The sequence below is a fragment of the Hyaena hyaena genome, unplaced genomic scaffold (genome assembly GCF_003009895.1).
Source record: "Hyaena hyaena isolate Hyena2069 unplaced genomic scaffold, ASM300989v1 scaffold_817, whole genome shotgun sequence".
Classification (NCBI taxonomy): Eukaryota; Metazoa; Chordata; class Mammalia; order Carnivora; family Hyaenidae; genus Hyaena; species Hyaena hyaena.
Genome location: NW_024081450.1, coordinates 373,843 through 392,723, shown reverse-complemented (window position 1 = coordinate 392,723; position 18,881 = coordinate 373,843). Strand labels below are relative to the sequence as shown.

The 18,881-nt window shown below is 40.3% G+C and overlaps 1 protein-coding gene across 4 annotated transcripts in view; it reads left to right on the top strand.

Moving 5' to 3' along the window:
* The window catches only part of FMNL2 (formin like 2), a 319,145-nt gene that overhangs the window by 171,087 nt on the left and 129,177 nt on the right, over nt 1-18,881 (top strand). For all 4 annotated transcript variants that reach the window (XM_039219406.1, XM_039219404.1, XM_039219407.1 and 1 more), the window contains exon 2: nt 9,671-9,754. In XM_039219406.1, coding sequence (XP_039075337.1) covers nt 9,671-9,754 — 84 coding nt within the window. The remainder of the gene's footprint in view (nt 1-9,670; nt 9,755-18,881) is intronic.

Here is an 18,881-nt window from a genome sequence, read left to right as displayed (position 1 = left end):
TGATGATTCTCATCATAAGGTTGAAGAATTTGAGCCAGTAAGTTGGGCTAACCATGACTTATGGAACCAGGTTCAATAGTCTTTTCCAGAGTAATTGGGAAGGGGAGAAGAAGACTAACGATGATCTAAGAAGGCAAAGTAAGGCATGTTGCTGGGAAAGTCCTGGGAGAGGATGAGGCCAGGGCTTCAGAGGAATTGGACAGGGTGGAAAAAATCAGCTTGTTTCATGTCAGCAGGTGATAGAGATCACATTCTTAAGGGCTTGATTGTAATGGAATCTGGCTATCTGATGTGTTATAATTACAGTAAACATTCTCAAAATGTTTTTACTCTAAAGAATCCTATGTCATAGAAAGTTGACATTTATCAGTGGAATATGAACCGTTTCTCTTGATTTTGGTTCACTTTGGTCTGTGCTAGCAAGCCCAGCACTTGAACGCATTTGCCCTTATGTTTTCCCATGGTTTCCCATGAAGTAATTTTTTTTCTTTTTAAGGAACTTAAGTGTGGCCTCTTGTGTGACTCCCCCATCCCAGTATGCAAGTTTGTGCATGTAGGCATAGCTCTTGGTGCAGTAGTTGGTGGACAATTGGTAAAGAACTATTTGAATTTGAGAATATGTTGGGACCTAGGAGGCCTTAGGCTTCTAATGACAATCAGATATGATGTTTGAAAGCAGTTGAGTATTACTTTCCATTATTCCCTTAAAGTTTGAATATGACTAGAATCTGTATTTCAGGAGTTGGTATGATGGCCAGAGAGGAGGGGTGTGTGATTTTGTTGGCATCTGTTGGGTATTGAATCACTTAAGCTGGGAAGTAGTAGTAGATAGGTACCTATAGTAAAACTTGGCCTCAACTACTATATTTCTGCCTTTCTATTCTGTAGGTAAGTTGGGCTCTCCCACCTAGCCTTACCCGTATTGATGATAATGGCCCTGCAGTTAAAAAGAAATAATATAAACATATGTACATGCTGTGTGTGTGTATACACATATATACCCATATATATACATATATATGTATGTGTGTGTGTGTGTATATATATATAGCAATACTTGTTTGTTTCCATTTGCATAGGGCAGTTTAAGTGTGATGAATTTAAAGCAGTAAATAATTTACATGAGAATTTGAGTAGTTTTTCTGTTAGTATTTACTGGTAAAAACAGATAAGTAGTTTTCTAGCGATTCATAATTTTGCAAATAAAATGAGTTGTTCTATGAATACAAAGCCCTGACTCAAGGAGGAATGATAAAGACACTGGCAAATGCTGGTACTTATTATGGTAGAAGAAAACCTGTACAGTTGGGAAATGACAGAGGCTTACTAAAGCAGGATAGATACTCAAGCACTGTAGTCACATTCCTTAAACTGCTGCTGATAATAACAGTATCTAACATACATTGAGTACTTACCATGTACAGGATTTTTTGCTAAATACTTGACATGCTTTATCTGATTTACTTTTCTCAAATCTACGTGTGTATACACACACACACACACACACACACACACACACACACACACGGTAGATATAAGTGGGCCTCCTTTCATGATAATGGGAAAAGAGCAGTAGTCACAGAGCGCCTGGGGGATGGCTCAGTAGGTTGAGCATCCGACTCCTGATTTTGGCTCAGGTTGTGCTTCTAGGGTCATGATATTGAGCCTCAAGTTAGGCTCTGCACTGAGTGTGGAGCCTGCTTGAGATTCTTTCTCTCCCTCTGCCTCTCTCCCACACGTTACATACATTGTCACTCTCTCTAAAATTAAAAAAAAAAAAAAAAAAAAAAGTAATCCTCACATTGGCCTGGATTCCACGTTCTAGTACTGATAATTACCACTTAGATGCATGTGGCCCTTGCCTTTCGTTTTTTGAGTCTGTTTGGTCACGTATACGAGACAGAATAGGACTAACATATCACAAACTTCTCTTCTAGCCCCGTACTTACTGATTATAAAAATGTTGTGGAAGAGTCATTTGTATTTAGTTCAGTCCTTAGAAGAAAGCCTTCTAGGAAAACAGGGGTAACTAAAGTCATGAATGGGAGGTTAGACGTAGGTATCATCAACCCAGTTCCCCAGAAAGGACTGCCGTCCAGTCACATTTTATTTTGAAGATTAACTAGATGAGGGAGCAGGCCGATTTCTCCTGTTGTAGGCTTGGCTGGCTGCAGTGAATGATATTAATACCCTCGGTGATTAAATACAAATAAAGCGGCCATGAGAGATGTCTGACTGATGATTCCTTTTGGAGACTGTCGGGCCGACTGCCGGAGTCCTGTGCCAGGAAAGATGCTGTGTGTATTTTAGCAGCATCCTCTAGGCTAGGAGGGTACTGAGCTTTAGGATGTCAGGTAGTTGCTTGGAACTAGAAAGAAATGGTTTGGAGGTTGGTTGAACGGAGATGTGGGCCATGTATTGAATTTGCAGCCTCCCTCTGCTGCCCTAAGGTGTTGCAATTTTAAAGTGAACTTGTGGGAGAATTAGTACATTACTTAGTGATGCACAGAGGAGAAACCCTTTATCTTGAGCACCCAAAGGTTTGCTTTTCATAGACATTTTTGGGCTGATGGAGTCTCACTGCCTGTCAAGTGAAGTTGAAATTCTATGGTCTGGTCCTGGACCTGGCCTCTATAACTTGGTCTCACACTGTCCCCTCCTTACGCTCTGGTATATTCTGTATAGTGCACAGTCCTCTGCCTTTTTTGTACACTCCTACCTCTGTTCACTTCATCTAAAGAGTTAGAATAATAAGATGTAACTTATTTAGCGTCTTCCATGTATGTATTTTGTGCTATATGCACTATCCAATTTAATTTTTCTCCGACTCTGAGGCAGGTAGTATTATCATTACCATTGTCACCATGGCTTCTCATCATGATCACCACTATTGTCTCCATTTTGCAAGTGGAGGAATGGAGGTTTAGTTTAAGTAATTTACCCAAGATTATAGTATTTATGAGTTACTACAGTTAAGATCACCACCCAGGTGCCGCATCTCTAGAGCCCAAGTATTAAAAACCATATTACGCCATAAATTGCCATTCTTTACTGCCCTCCTCATACATCCAAGCCCAGTCGTTTTCCTTTAACAAAATGACAAAAAGTAATGGCTTCTCTGAGGTTTGATTACATTACGTTACCAGTTCTGTTTTGTATTAGTGTACTCATCTTGCCTTGTGTTTCATTGAAGCCTGAGCTTACCTCCTATTTGCATCTCAATCTTCATTTGGGTTTATTGGGGATTATTACGTGTTTACAGAGTTGCCAGGGTACCTGGCTGACTATAGATTTGACCAACTAACTCTTTTGGGGGGCATTCTAGTTCACATTTTTAAAGATATTGAAGACATGTTAAAATACCAGTACTTTGGGATGTCCGGGTGGCTTAGTCCATGAAGTGTCTGAGTTGAGGTCATGATCTCACAGTTTGTGGGTTCAAGCCCCACATCAGGCTCTGCACTGACAATGCGGAGCCTGCTAAGGATTGTCTGTCTCTTCTCTCTCTGCCCCTCCCTGACTTGCACTTTCTCTCCCAAAGTAAATAAACATAAAATACTAGGATTTTGTTTGAAAATATTAATTGGTTAAATAATGTGCATTTTCATCTTAACCTAATATGCTAATGATGGAGTCTCTGGATATTCAAGTAGAATTCATGGATTGTTTCGTCGAGACAAGTCACAATTTAGAAACACTTAAGTGTCATGGGAAAGGGGTGATCATACAGGTCACTCTTCTGCGTCCTGGCTTTGTCACCTATCCCATGCAGGGAAGAGTTACTTAATCTCCTTGTCCTTCACTTTTCTTCTCTGTTAAATGGAGAAGATAATACCTACTTGTCAGGATTATAAAGCAGATTAAATTGGCTAATGCATGCAGAGAGCCTGAGTGCCCGAGACAGAGAAGACTGTCAGTAAATTGTACATCTTGTTGTTTTTGACCCTTAGCTTTGATTCTGACCTTCCATTTTAAATTACATTTACTGGCTTCTTCAGTTTGTGACTTTCATTTTCAATTGCTCTTTGATTCAAATCGTGTGGCCTATGATCACCAGTAATAAGTGGTAGAATCAGGATTGGAATCGAGCTAGGACAGCTCTAGAGCCCAGCCAATAAATCCGTGCCCCATGCTGCCTCGTTCAATCCAAGGCCACACTGTGCTGCCCAGTCATTTATGGCCATCCATCCCATTTCCTTTCTGCAAAAGGCAATGGTTCTGGAAAGGGGGAAATGAGGAGGTGTTTGCATACAGAGTTTCAGTTTTGTAATATGAAAGAGTTCTAAAGATCAGCCCTAAATATAGTTAATACCCCTGACCTGTACATTTAAACATGTGGTTGGAAGGGCAGATTTTATATTATATGTATGTGTGTTTTTACTGCAAATTAAAAAAAAAAAAAAACAAACAGCTCCTTCTTTTGAGTTCCCATGAAACTTCTATACCTTTATCAGTAAGAACTCTAAAAGATTGCCTGAGCTGTTTCTCCTGTGATGTGCTTTTCCTTCCATAAGAGACACTGCTGGTAAAGTCCACGTTCTTTTCTTTTTCTCTATGCAGGTGGTTATGGAATAAAAGACCTTCTGTTGTTGAATCTGGTGACTTAATACTGGGAAGTTTTAATTTAGAGATTATGAGAACAAAGGTGTATTATGATTACATAAGATGTATTTGATAGGGCTCACTTTCACTATTGTGTGTCTGCATATCACTTTGGGTTTCTCAACATGAGCCTCAAGGATATCAGGGAAAAAGAAGGATGTTCTGCAAGTTTCTCATTGTTCCCATGAACCTAAGATAAGAACTGATATCACAAAGTTATGTTGCTAGGTTCAGAATGATTTGTCTCTGTAAGTATAACTTTAGATGTATAGAGCGTCAGACTCTTTTTAACCATAATTAGTGTCTCCATGAAGCACCCAGAAACTTGAATATTCCATTGTTATTTACCTTTGAGTTTTCAAAAGGTTTTAAGATGGAAAGCCCGTTTAAAAAATCATATAAAATAGTAGAGTTGAGCAGAAAACCGGAATATAAGCCATAAATGTAACTACAACTTGGGGTAGATAAATTCTTACAGTTGATGTTGATCTGAATTTACTAGCAATAGGGGCGCCTGGGTGGCTTAGTCGGTTAAGTGTCCGACTTTTGCTTAGGTCATGATCTCGCGGTTCGTGGGTTCGAGCCCCGTGTTGGGCTCTGTGCTGACTGCCAGCTCAGAGCCTGGAGCCTATTTCAGAGTCTGTGTCTCCCCCTCTCTCTGACTCTCCCCTGCTCACTCTGTCTATCTCTCTCTCCTAGAAATAAATAAAAATATTAAAAAAAAATAAATGAATTTACCAGCAATAAAAACAAAACAAAATGAGGTTCTGGTTCCGTGATTTATTATGTGTGGAAGAAGAAAGCCTATGATGTCACTTTTCTTTTTAGGGAATTGTTGCTGAAGTTGACCTTGAAGATTTTTTTCCCCCCCACGAATTCTTGTTTGGAAGATAATTACTAACGAGTAATAGACATTATCATTGAGGTTTCATAATAAACAGAAGCACTCTTTAGTGTATAGACTTAAATGGCTGAAACACAAATCCTATGTCAGTGAAGATATTTTCAGACTGAACAGTGTTACTGAGTTACGTTGCATTTCATTTATTAGCAACCTGCATAGTGCTTACTCTGCTATATTCTGTGCTAGACACTGGGGATTAATGGAAGAAATTGTCCTTGAAGCACTGAGTCCAATGGGGAATTTAGGTTGGCAAACATTATTAGAGTGTGTGAGTTGCTATAATGGGGACATGTGTACCAGGCCGTTGGAGCCCAAGAGGGTATGTTGTCTTGGAATTGTTGGGGGAAGGTTCTAATGATACATGATATTTGAGCTGATTCTTAAAAGTTTGGCTGGTTGAAAGGAAGGAAAGTGACATTTCTCTACAAAAAGAATGTTCTTGGATGCTCTAATTTATTTTAGCTAGGAACTTGTACACTTGAGAAATAATTAATGTCCACTAAACTTTTCAACTCAAATATCTTATGTCTTCATTGGATGTTTGGCATGTACTTGAGTGCAGCAACTTCATGATTAAAATCTCTTCTATTCCTATAGTGCACATATTCTGGCCCATAGTCAAAGCCCAGTAAATACTGGATGGACCGATGGATGAAAGGAAGGAGCAGAGAGTCCCATGTCACAGATAACACAAAGTATAGATGAGGTAGAGTTGTCCAAATGTTTAGCTTGAACTCTGGAGTCCTGCCTTGTGCAATACAAAAGTAATGAGTTCATTCTAAAAAAGTTTTAAGGGCAGTTCTTACCAGCTAATCACAACATCCTGGACTCTAGCCAGGCCTCTGTGGAGTGCCTGCTTTTGAATAGAGCTGCTGCTACTTGGTCCCTGTAGAATTATTAAGATGTGCACTGTATGCCTGAGCAGTTCTGAGGGCTGACCCGTGGAAGAGGTTGTTTCAGATGCCTGGTGAATGATGATCAAGTGCAGTACTCGTTTGGGTTTGTTGACGCTGAGCATCTTTTCCAGACAGTAACTAGCCAGCAAGCTCAAAAACACTTATTATGACTCTTCCCTTTCAGAAAGATAGAGACGACTTCTTGACCTTCAGATTCATGTGTTTACTTGCTTGCTTGACTATTCTTCAGGATTTCTTACAGCTATCTCCGACCTAAAAGGGGTCACTTAGAAGTTGCATAGCTCACCACCTCCTCCAGAACTGTGCTGCCTTTTATGGTTTGCTCCTTTCTTTAAATGGATGGACCATTTACCTGGTGACTCCGGGCAGAAGCATAGTATTAATTTGTGACATCTTCCCTTAGCGCTTAAATCTAATCAGACAATTTCAGTTAATATTTTCGACATCTGTCCACTTTACTTCATTTGTGTCATTGGCGTGTCCAAGCCACAATCATGCATTTGAACTACTGGCCTCTGCTTCCACTTTGGCTGTTTCTAATCAGTTCTCCACATACATGTAGGATAATCTTTGTGAAATGTAACTTGCTTATGTTGTCTTCTCCTTATGAGTCCTCAATGGCTTGGGTAAAATAAAAGGTATTTGTCCTGGCCTACGTGGCTGGGCATGATACAGCCTTAATTTAGCTCACCAGCTTCATCTTTTCCTCATTCAGTCTCTTACCTTCTCTCCAATTACAAGGACTATCTTGTGGCTTTTTGATGTGCCAAGCAGTTACCTGGCTTAGCACCTTTTCCCCGTTTCCTTTCCCCAGTATGCTGTTGTCTACTCTTGACCTAGCTCCATCCTTCTCATTTTTAGTTAAATTGTTACTTTTTCCTAGGGGATCTTTTCAGATGGTCCATTCTAAAGTTGCCCTCTATAATCTCTGTCAGGACTTCACGGAGTTGAAGAAGATGAATTCCTTTCATTTGTATCTCCCCCACCATACTGTGAGGCTTGGTGGGGACCATATCTCTTTGGTTCCCCAGTGAGCCATGTAGTAGAGAGCTTGCATAAGGATGGTGCTTCAGAAACACTTGTTGAGTGAAAGACTTTAATTGAAATAAAAGTTGATTTGGATAGAAAGGCAGTAGTAGCAGGGCCTGCCTCTAACTCCTGCAGCAGTGTTTGCAAGTTGATTCTACTTGAGTGTCTGGTAGAGTACTAATGGAAAGTCAATTACTACTATTTTGCTTTGCTTAAAAAGAAAAAAAAGATGCATTTTTACTGTTTATTTTGGGGAGTCTAACAGACCAAATTTAGGTTTTGTTGTGCTCTTGTAAAGCTGTACAACTTCGAGCAAGTTAACCAAGTTCTCTCAAGTCTACTTTCCCATATATAAATTGGGGAGAAGTGTATCTAATAAGCTTGTTACAAGGATTTTTATGAGATTATGTGAAGTGCTTCATACAGTGCCTAACACTTTAGAGGAGTTCAGACATTCTTTTTCTTATCCCCTTTATATCTCAAGAGATTAATAAGGACTCAGAAAAACTCCTTTAACTTACCTCATAATCTTACTGTTTTCATTTAATGCATAATTACGCCCAAGAGTATTAATTTGGGGGTCAAAATCAGTTTAGGAGGAAATAATCCATCTCTAGGGTACACATAAGCAATGATGTGCTGGTTATTTAATGGTCAATAACATTGGTTCCCCCTCAGAAAGGTAGACATGGAATTCTCCTTCGTCTTATCCCAAGAGTGGTTCTTTGACATTGTAAAACTGTAGTTACAAATAACTACAAGTAGTTGTTTTTCTTTCTAGTTCCCATAGATAGTCTATGGAGATAGGTGATATGAAAACATTTCCCCATTTTTGCTACTTTTATGGAGAATCCTTAGTAGTACTATTGAAAACTCTGAAGTCCACAACTCTTCTGTATATGTTAACAGCTTTGGGGGCAATTACAAATTGTAATGGTCTGAAGACCAGTTGTTAGATTCAGATGGATTGGATTCAAATTAGTAGGTGGTCTACAACTACCATTTCCTTAGGCATACCACTCTGGATGCTAAATTGAGTTTAAAGGAAAATGCTTGACTTGTGTCTGTCAAAATTATCAAAGTTCTCTGTCATTAAGTCAGAGTAACTGATCCACCCTTGCCTCTATTAGAGTTATTCCACTGAATGATAGGAGACAGTAACTGAGGCATGTTGAATTGCTTCTCTATAGGCCATATCTTTCAGAGAGCTAGGGGCTCTAGCATTAAAAGTTGAAGACCTTTGGGTTTGTCTACTCAAATACTGACCCAGGCAAGGATCTGTATTGTTAATTTAGGGATAGTTATGATTTAAAGCATTGTTATGAGGGGATACATAGGCAGTTAAGACCTAAGACATTAATTGACTATTTAGCTTAGTTTACAGCATGGAAACTTTAGGGAGGCCAAGGGAGTGGATATGAATTCCTTCTGGAGCGCTCTCACTCTGCCCTGTTCTGTGGCCAAAGATCTCACCTCAGACCCAAGCCAAGTATCTTGAAAAAGTGTATAATTGGTCATTTGGGATATTGGACTAAAAACATTTGAATGTGGGCGCAAATCCATGACCAACACTACGGGAGGTGTGCTGTATTGACAGAAGGAGGTCTGTATGAGTTCCGATGTCTAGACATCTCCTTTAGCTCCAGGTCGGTTTCTCACTGCAAACCCAGCTTCATAAACAATACGGCTAACCTGAGAGTCATGGTTGCTAATGTTAGCACATGTCATCTCCCAGAGGTAACAAAAGCCACTTGCACTGTTTTCAGGGTTTTTTTTTTTTTTTTTTTTAATTCTTTGACTTAAAATAATCTATGACAGTAAATGTTGTCTGTAAGTGGTTCTGGTCATTGAGTTTCCTTTTGGTGTTTTCTGTTGTGTACCTGGTGGGGCTGCAGTGTTTTAAAAGGAAATTGGGATCATACATTCTCAATGACTGAGTAGAATGGGAACCTACTATTAAATGAAGAAATAATGCATTATGTTTGATGAAATGCAAGTCTGATAGTTCAAAGCAGACCACCTCAGATGTCTCTAGTCTAATCAAAATGATTTGATGTTTAAATGACTTCTGTAGGGCATTTTGGTTTAATTAGATGCTAGGAATTGTACAGAAGTCATACAAGACCCACTCTAGTATTCTTTGGTCTGCCTGTGAGTTAGCTACCCGTTAGCAGCCTGATGTGGAATGTGACCTATCTCTTTTCTTTTCTTTTTACAGAATGCTATGAACCTACCCCCTGACAAAGCCAGGTTACTGCGGCAGTATGATAATGAGAAAAAGTGGGAACTGATTTGTGATCAGGTAAGACACAGTGATGCTTTAATCAAGAAATAATAAAAGAAGAAAGCTCAATTTCCTCTCTAAATATGGTAGACTGTTTCTAGGATATGCACGGATTTGTTTCGTGACTCTTTGCCTTCCTGTTTCTTATGACCAAAGGTAAAGCTAGGAAGTGACATCTTTTATTAGTGCATTATTTAATTCTCTCCTTTATTTTCAAGCATTATTAGACTTTCTGGGAAATCTGGTCAGGTGCCAAACTGAATTCAAGTCTGTTTTTCGGTTTTACATAGCAGTTTATGCAGCTTGAATAATACAAGTCCTCTAGTTGGCTTTCTTGTTTAGTTACATTGATGGATATTCATGCAAGAAGGCAGAGTGTTTATAAAGAAACGATGCTTAGGCTGATAAGTTATTTCAGATCGCAGCAGTTCTCCAGGTGTTTTAGTTTTACCATTATAACATTTAGATTCTTCAGAGAGAGAGGTAAAAAAGTGAAATTCTCCATTTTGTTTCTTTGTACTCTTAAAATTCTCCACCTTAGTGGTCCACTGGTAAGACCTTTGAAGTATTTCCTTGCAGCTTTTTAAATGTTTTTGTTCTAAAAACCCCAAGTACATGAATGTACACACTCTCTTTTCTGCCTCTTGGTGCATTCGTCAGTATATATGTTTCTGCCCCATTGTTTTAAATGGTATGGAGTGTTCCATTGTAACTGGTAGTTTTTTTGGCATTTGGTTGCAGTGTTTGATATGGGTTAGGTGATTTAAATCTTAGAAAGGTCACTCCATAGATAATGGGCTCTTTACATTAACTTTATTTTGTGCCATGAACTTCAGGGTGGTTGTTTCACCCCACCTCCTGCCACCCTGAAAATTTCTGGGGAGTTATAATTCGTGCTAACACTGCTCCCTGGGGTCTCTACTGTGGCTACAGCATGTATCCGAGGAGCAGAAGAGGTTTTTTTATTGCCTGTATTTAGAAGTATTACCCTAGGAGATACCTGCCTGCAGTTGACATGGAGCTTCTGGCAGGTTCATTGTGTGTGGTTTCACCTTAGCTTCTACATTCACACAGTAGAGAAACCATGGCAAATACCCTCCCCTCTTTTCCATGCTGTATTTGAGTGTCAAGAGTAGATAGAAACTGAAGAGGAAGCTTACTGCTTTTATGACCGTGATGCAAAAGAGGAAAATTTGCTGACACTTGGATTCTCCTTCCTTGAGAGTTAGTTTTTTCATGAGTATTCTCCAAACCAGTTACTATGAAGAAAAATGATTTTACCATGACAGTGAACAAAGATGATAGGGATAATTATTATTATTTAAAAAAAATTTTTAGGGGCACCTGGGTGGCTCAGTTGGTTAAACGTCCAGCTTCGGCTCAGGTCATGATCTCACTGTTCGTGGGTTCGAGCCCCACGTCAGGCTCTGCTGACAGCCAGCTCAGAACCTGGAGCCTGTTTCAGATTCTGTATCCCCCTGTCTCTCTGGCCCTCCCCTGCTCGCTTGCTTGCGGGTGCTCTCTCTCTATCAGAAATAAATTAAAAACAAACCACATCTTCTTGATCCATTCATCTGTTGATGGACACTTAGGCTCTTTCCATGTTTTAGCTATTGTGGAGAGTGCTGGTTTATCTATACCATGGAATACTACATGGCAATGAGAAACAATGAAATCTGGCCATGTGTAGCAACATGGATGGACCTTGAGGGTGTTATGCTGAGCGAAATAAGTCAGGCAGAGAAGGACAAATATCATATGTTTGCACGTATAGGAGGATTAGGAGGAACTTGACGGAGGAACAAGGGGGAGAAGAAGGGCGGAAATGGTGGGGGAAAGGGAGAGAGGCAAACCATGAGAGACTCTTGAATGCTGACAAAAACTGAGGACTGATGGATGTGGGGGGGGAGGGGGGGTGGGCATGGAGGAGGGCACTTTGGGGATGAGCACTGAGTGTTATGTAGAAACTAATTTGACAATAAACTATTTGTAAAAAACAAAAAAAATAATAAAAAAATAAAACAAAACAAAAAAAAAATAAAAACATTAAAAGAAAAAAAGAAATAAATTAAAAACAAACAACAACATTAAAATTAAAAAAAATGTTTAATGTTCTACTTATTTTTTGAGAGGGAGAAGATCAGAGAGAGAGGGACAGGGAGAGAGAGAGAGAGACTCCAAAGAGAGGCTCCAGGCTCTCAGATGTCAGCACAGTGCCTGATGCAGGGCTTGAACCCACAAACTGTGAGATCATGACCTGAGCCAAAGTTGGACGCTTAACCAATTGAGCCACCCAGGTGCCCCCATAGGGATAATTAATGTAAAGGAAAATCCCACAAATGAGGACGGGTTGGGGGGGGGAGTGTGGTGGTGACAGTTTTAGGATGACACGTGATGATAGCATAGGCAGAGGAAAGTCACTTCGGAGGCTGTTTTGTTAGCACTGTGGGGAAGCTCAGCACTTCCTCAGACCTGTGGGTTCACTGGCCATCAGGCTGCTCAACTCCTTTTTAGCTTTATTGAATTGTTACTTTTTGCCTCTGGTAGCCAGAAAGAGCAGATTGCTGCTGTTGGAAGATTTCTAACAGCTATACTCTTCCCTTAGACCAAGTGTGGCTTCATAGGTTTGATGGTGGGTCTAGGGGAGTTGGAGCTAAGAGAGGGGCAGACCAGCTAATGATGTTTCTGGTTTTCAGATTCTCAGAGTTGAACTTATCATTGCATTTAAGGGTTAATGTGCCGCATCATGGAGAATTTCGCTGTTTTGTCTGTTCCTTCTGGAAGTTTCTTCAACACATGCCAAAAGTTACAGACCAAAGTGGCTCCATCAGTTTAGAGGTGTTCTGGGTGATTTATTAGTAAGAGTGAAATATAATTATTATTGCCAGGATTTACTAAGTAGACTTTCATTCTTTTTTTTTTTTTTTAAAGTTTGTTTTTGAGAAAGGGGGAGAGAGTGAGCGCATGTGCATGCAGAGGAGGGGCAGAGAGAGAGGGAAAGAGAATCCCAAGCAGTCTCTGCACTGTCAGCGTGGCGCCCAGTGTGGGGCTTGAACCCATGAACCATGAGATCGTGACCTGAGCTGAAGTCAGATTCACCCCTAAGGATAATTTTTCTTTAAAAAACTTTTTTCTTCGTAGTGTTTATTTTCGAGAGAGAACGAAACAGAGGGTGGGCAGGAGTTGGGAGTTGGGGACAGAGAGAGGGAGACACAGAATCTGAAGCAGGCTCCAGGTTCCGAGCTCTCAGCACAGAGCCTGATGTGGGACTGGAACCCACATACAACGAGATCATGACCTGAGCCAAAGTCAGACGCGTAACCAACTGAGCCACCCAGGCGCCTTTCTTTTTCTTTCTTTTTCTCTTTTTCTTTTTCCTATTTTTTTTTCTTTTTCCTTTTTCCCTTTCCTTATTTATTTTTATTTTTGAGAGAGAGAGAAGGAAAGAGTGAGAATCCATGCAGGCTCCACACTTAGTGTAGAGCCCAAAGTAGGGCTTATGCGCTCCCAAAGCGGGGCTCCAACTCATGACCATGAGATGATGATGTGAGCCAAAGTCAAATGCGTAATCACCTTAGCCACCCAGGTGCCCCTGTAGATTTTCTTAATAAGAGCTTTGTATTTTAAAAAGCAGTCATATGCATTCATATCCCTATTTGACAGATGGGAAAAGAGAGGAAAAAATGACTGCTGAAGATGACATAGATGTTTAGTGGTAAAGTGGCCTAGGTGGTCTGATTCTGGAAAACATGCAGATTCAGGGAGTCATATGCTCACCCACTGCTCTTTTCTTCCTTCCTCATGAAGTGCTCATTCGTATACTTGAATACTACTAAACAATAAATAAAAAATACAGGTTGTATCTGTTTCTTTGGCTTGCAGTTTCATTGGGTTTCCTGAGAGAGAGAGAGAGGGAGAGGGAGAGAGGGAGAGAGGGAGAGAGAGAGAGACGGAGTTCTAACTCAGGTACCTAGCTGTGCCTGCCTATCACTGTGGTGAACTGCTATGTTTGATTAACCATTAGTAATTTAGGAAACTGTAGCAACAGAAAGTTTTTAGTCACATACGGGTAACCCATTGGTATGTCACACACATAAACACCATTTCTCCTCTGTATATTTGTGAGGGGAAGGGTAAAAACTATGAGCTTAAAGCATTCATAGTGTACTATTCATACGGTAAATGTCAGATATTGTTTAGTGGTGGAATGTTTATCTTGTTACCTACATGAACCATCTCAGGTATTTATATTTGCTACCTAACCTGTGTTTATCTGTGGTACCTAACCTGATGGCCTCACAAAATATATTTGCTTTTAAAATTCCACCTATATGGTGGGGTGTCAGGCTGGCTTAGTCAGTAGAGCGTGTGACTCTTGATCTCAGGGTTGTGAGTTCAAGTCCCATGTTGGGTGTAGAGATTACTTACAAATAGAATCTTAAAAAAAAAATTTTATGTATATAAAATGTCCTGAATAGAAAAATCCATAGAGAAAATAGATTACTCATTGCCATGAACCAGGAGGGAGAAGGGAGTGACTGTTGATGGGTACACATTTTTTTCTTTGTTTTCTGTTTTTGCTTTGTTTCGGTGTGATGGAAAGCACACCAAATTACTTAGTGGTGGAAATTATATTGTGGTGATAGTTGCATTGCCTTGCAAATAGAAAAAAGTTGTATGCCTCTTTTTTTTTTTTTTAACATTTTTATTTATTTCTGAGAGAGACAGTGTGAGCAGGGGAGGGTCAGAGAGAGAGGGAGACATAGAATCTGAAGCAGGCTCCACACTCTGAGCTGGCTGTCAGCAGAATTGGGCTCTGTGCTGAGTGTGGATCCTGCCTAGGATTCTCTCCCTTGTCCCTCCCCCGCTTGCATGCTTGCTCTCCCTCTCTCTGTCTCAAAAATAAAAATAAATTTAAAATAAAAAAAAAAAAATAAAGGGCGCCTGGCTGTCTCAGTCAACAAGAGCATGAGACTCTTAATCTCAGGGTCCTGAGTTCAAGTCCCACTTTGAGGCCCACAACTAACATTTTAAAATTATTTTGAAGACTGAAGGCAGTATATGTAAAATACATACATATATGGACTCCCATTTGCCATTTAATAGATGCTGCATAAATGGTGTTGCTGCTTCTGATTCTCCTTAGGGGCCCAGATGTTAAATACTGGGACCATTTTCATTTTTTGTTTTCAGCTTGTCTTCAAAAGATTCAAGGAAATTTATTGTATTGAATCTATCACCATGTGTTACTTAAATATGCTTGATTGTTTGCATGCATGTTGTTTGGTGCTGTCAGCAAAAACTATAGCTAGAGATTTCAGTCCAGGAAAATATCACGGCAAACCCTGTGTCTTACTTTAATTTTTTTTTTTTTAAGGTTTTTATTTCTAGGAGAGAGAGAGAGAGAGAGAGAGACAGCGCGAGCAGGGGAGGGTCAGAGAGAGAGGGAGTCACAGACTGAAACAGGCTCCAGGCTCTGAGCTGGCAGTCAGCACAGAGCCCGATTCGGGGCTCGAACCCACTAACCGCGAGATCATGACCTAAGCGAAAGTCGGACGCTCAGCCGACTAAGCCACCCAGGCGCCCCTTACTTTAGAAGTCTTAAAACAATGACTATAGTGATGTCACTGATACGTGACCCATAAGACACTCCCTGGCCCTGATGCTTTCTCCCCAAACATTGTATGGAATCCAGATAGTAATTTTATTTCTTTGTAAGCAAATAGTACAGGTACATTATTGTCATAAGATACCTGTTATTGGCAAAGGGCTCAAGGTGCACAATGAACACTACAGAAATTTAATTCCAAAAGAAGTACGTGACCAAGAACCTCGGAGGGCAAATGGAGAAATGATTTCAGGTTTCAGTTCCATGAAAAATTGTCATGTGGACAGTATGAATAACGGAACTGGTCATGTTTCTCCTTTTTATTTCCTTTGCTGCTAGATTGCTCAGAGCCAAATTTGTGGCCTGCCCTTACCAAGTACACATAACCTTAGTGGTAAGTGTTGTGTTTATCAGCCTCATGCATGGCTTCATCTAATGTTTTCTGGCCACATTTTCCCTCCATACTGATTTCTTCACTTAAAAAACATCTTGTAAGGAGTTTTAAAATTTCATAGGTTATCTTTTTGAACAAGATGAAGGTAAAATATGTTGGGATTACTAGTGAACAAAAATTACATCACTGTTGATTGCAAATTTTCTATATGCTGTGGGCATTGAACAAACGGGTGTGTTGACTTCAGTGTTTTTTTCTGGAGAAGTAAATAGGAAGGGTCCAGATGAAGTCATCTATCATGATTCAGCTTGGGAAAGACCATCGAGTTGAATATAATTCATCAACCTTCTTATACGTTCATAGTTGTGTTAGTCTGTCACTTTAGGTGTTTAAATATGCTCCCTTGGGCCCCCCAGGCTCATTAGTGACATAAGAACACTGATTTCCAAACTCCAGCCACGAGTCCTTTGAATTAGTCCCTGTTACACTAGGCACCTGGACACGGTTCATGGAAGTGAAACTTGCACTTAGGTCAGTAGCTCCTGTGACTTGTCAGGGGATTTTTTTGGAGGAGTGGGGCTTAGTTCCTAAATGTGCCTCTGCTTAGTGATTAAGTGGAAGTGGTTAGTCAAAAATTCAGGACATTGTAGATGACTAATGCTGATGGGTGTGGATTCCATGAATGTGTAATCCAGGCCCCAAGTGTTAGCGGTGCCACACCTGGGCTTGGTTCGAAATTGCCCTGTGGCTTTGCCGGTGCCAGTGGTCAAGATGTGCAGTTTTTGGGGGGTGGTTTGGCATGGCTCGACCTTGCCCCCTAATGGCTGGCGCTAGCTTTGCATTATAGCCTTAGTGAGAGATGGGGTCTCCCCCTTCCTTCACTTGTATGGGATGGATGTTATGAGAGAAGGAGGTTAAAAACAACAAAAAGCAAAGGTGAGAGTGAAGAGGTGGCAGGAAATTATACCCACTTAGAGTCAGCTTCCTGTGTTAAGCACTTCAGGGAGGTTGAATTTCAGCCCTCAGGGCTTGGCCGGCAGCCCGATCAGGAGAGGGAAGGTCCTGCTGCCACTCATCCAGAGCAGAGCCGAGTCAGGCCAGCGCGGCACTGAGATACCCACTACAGCCAGAGCTGCACTTTTGTCTTTTTTCAACACAACTAACCCACGTCATTTGAATGTATTTGATCATTAAGAACACAGTTGTTTTTAAACTCTCCATTTTTATTTCCTAATATTGTTTCTTTCAGAAGATGAGAAAGTTATTCACTGGATAACTTGTATCGGTAGTTAAGCCAGTTTGCCGCTGGAATAGAATTTCCTAAAAAAGTAAAGAGCAACATATTGCTGATTTAAAAAAAAAAAAAAAAAGTTCATAAGCCAGCTAGAGCTCTTCTCTGCCAGGTAAGCAAATATGACTAGGTGCAGATAAGTTAATTACCGTGGGCCGTCAGGTTCTAGATGATAAGGGCTTGTCCTTGGAGTGAGGGGTGATCAGTGAATAGCAGCATTGACAGGAACGTGTTGTAGCCCTTTTGGGTGTTGATGGCTGCCATAGTAGTTATTTGAACAAGCCTGCGGACCGCATAGACCGTGGGGAGAAAGGAAGGGAAAGATAACGATGTAGCAGTTACCTTATTCTCCTGTCTGTGTTCCTTGCTCCCAGACTCCAGGCTTCATCTGCCCTCAGCCCCTGTCCCCTAAGTTCCAGGCTTTGATGCTACATTTAGCCACACTAACTTCATTGCGGCTTTACCAGCTGTTGGGTTAGCAGACAGCCATTTCTCCACCCCATGCCCCTAATTCAGTCCTCTGCATAACTGATGTTTTTACTATATTTAATATTGTCTGACGTTAAAATTGTTTGAATTTTTGCCATATTTCCCTAGCTGGTATGTGGAAATGCTATCTAATTTTAAATCATGACTGGGTTTTTGCAATCTGTGCAATCCTTTTAAAATTCTCTTTCAAACCCTTAACTTGTCCTTAGTCATTTTGAGACGTGGTCTTCTTCCTCTATGTGATCTTTCTATTGGCTCTGCATTAGTTGGATTTTTGTTTGGTATTTTGTTTTGTAGTTTTAGCCTGTTAGAAAAAATGGTGTGCATCTTATAAACCTGAGAATTTTCTCTTGTAGCCAGTAATGTCATCACAATTAAAATGAATAATTCCTTGAGACTATGTTTTGCCCAGTTCATATTTCCCAATTTTTCTATAATGTTCTTTCCTTCTGGTTTGTCCAAATGGGAATCTAGTCCAGCATCCACCGCACATTGCATCTGGCTGTTTAAATTCTTTAATTCGCCTCAAATCTAGAACAGGATGCCCTATAGTGAAGAAACTAGGCAAGCTGTCTTGTAGAGTGTTTTGTTTTCTGCATTTACCCAGTTTTCTAGAGATATTTGAACTCCTGAATTTTCTACTAACTAGAAGTCCTGTGTCAAGGCATGATGGACTGATGTTGAACATCTTTTTCTAGAATATCATAGATAAGTGATGTCTGATGTGTCAACATTAGATAAAACTGGTCTGTCATATAATTGTGTTTTTCCCCTTGAGCCGAAAGGGATCTGTGGCATGTCACTTTGGCACTGTGTACGTGTCTAAATACCTCCCAGCCTTGTGCCAGGTGGGGGTAAAACCAGCTGATAGCTTACATTGCTTCCCTTTCTGGAGGAGTTGCACAAAGATGATTTTATGGTTTCATTTTCTTCTTACATTAAGCCAGCAACTGGAGCCTGCCTTCAGCTGGGTTTTGGTTTACCCTGGAATATAATTATTTTTAGGATTCTTTTCTTCCCTTTGCCGTTTTTCAAAGTAAAGATTTAGTTTAAAAGATATCTCAGGAGGTGGCAAATGAGTTCCCTCTGGCTTTCTGTTAAGAGCATCATTGTGAACTCAGGGTTTCCATAATCTGTGTATGTCAGTCAATACAATATTATTTTGAAGCTTGTGTTATCAGTCCTTTGATATATTGAGAATCCTTTCAGGCTGGTTCCTGTACCTTTTTGATGCGACTGTTTTTTTTTTTTTTTTTTTTTTTACAAATAGTTTATTGTCAAATTAGTTTCTACATAACACTCAGTGCTCATCCCCAAAGTGCCCTCCTTCATGCCCATCCCCCCCTCCCCCCCACATCCATCA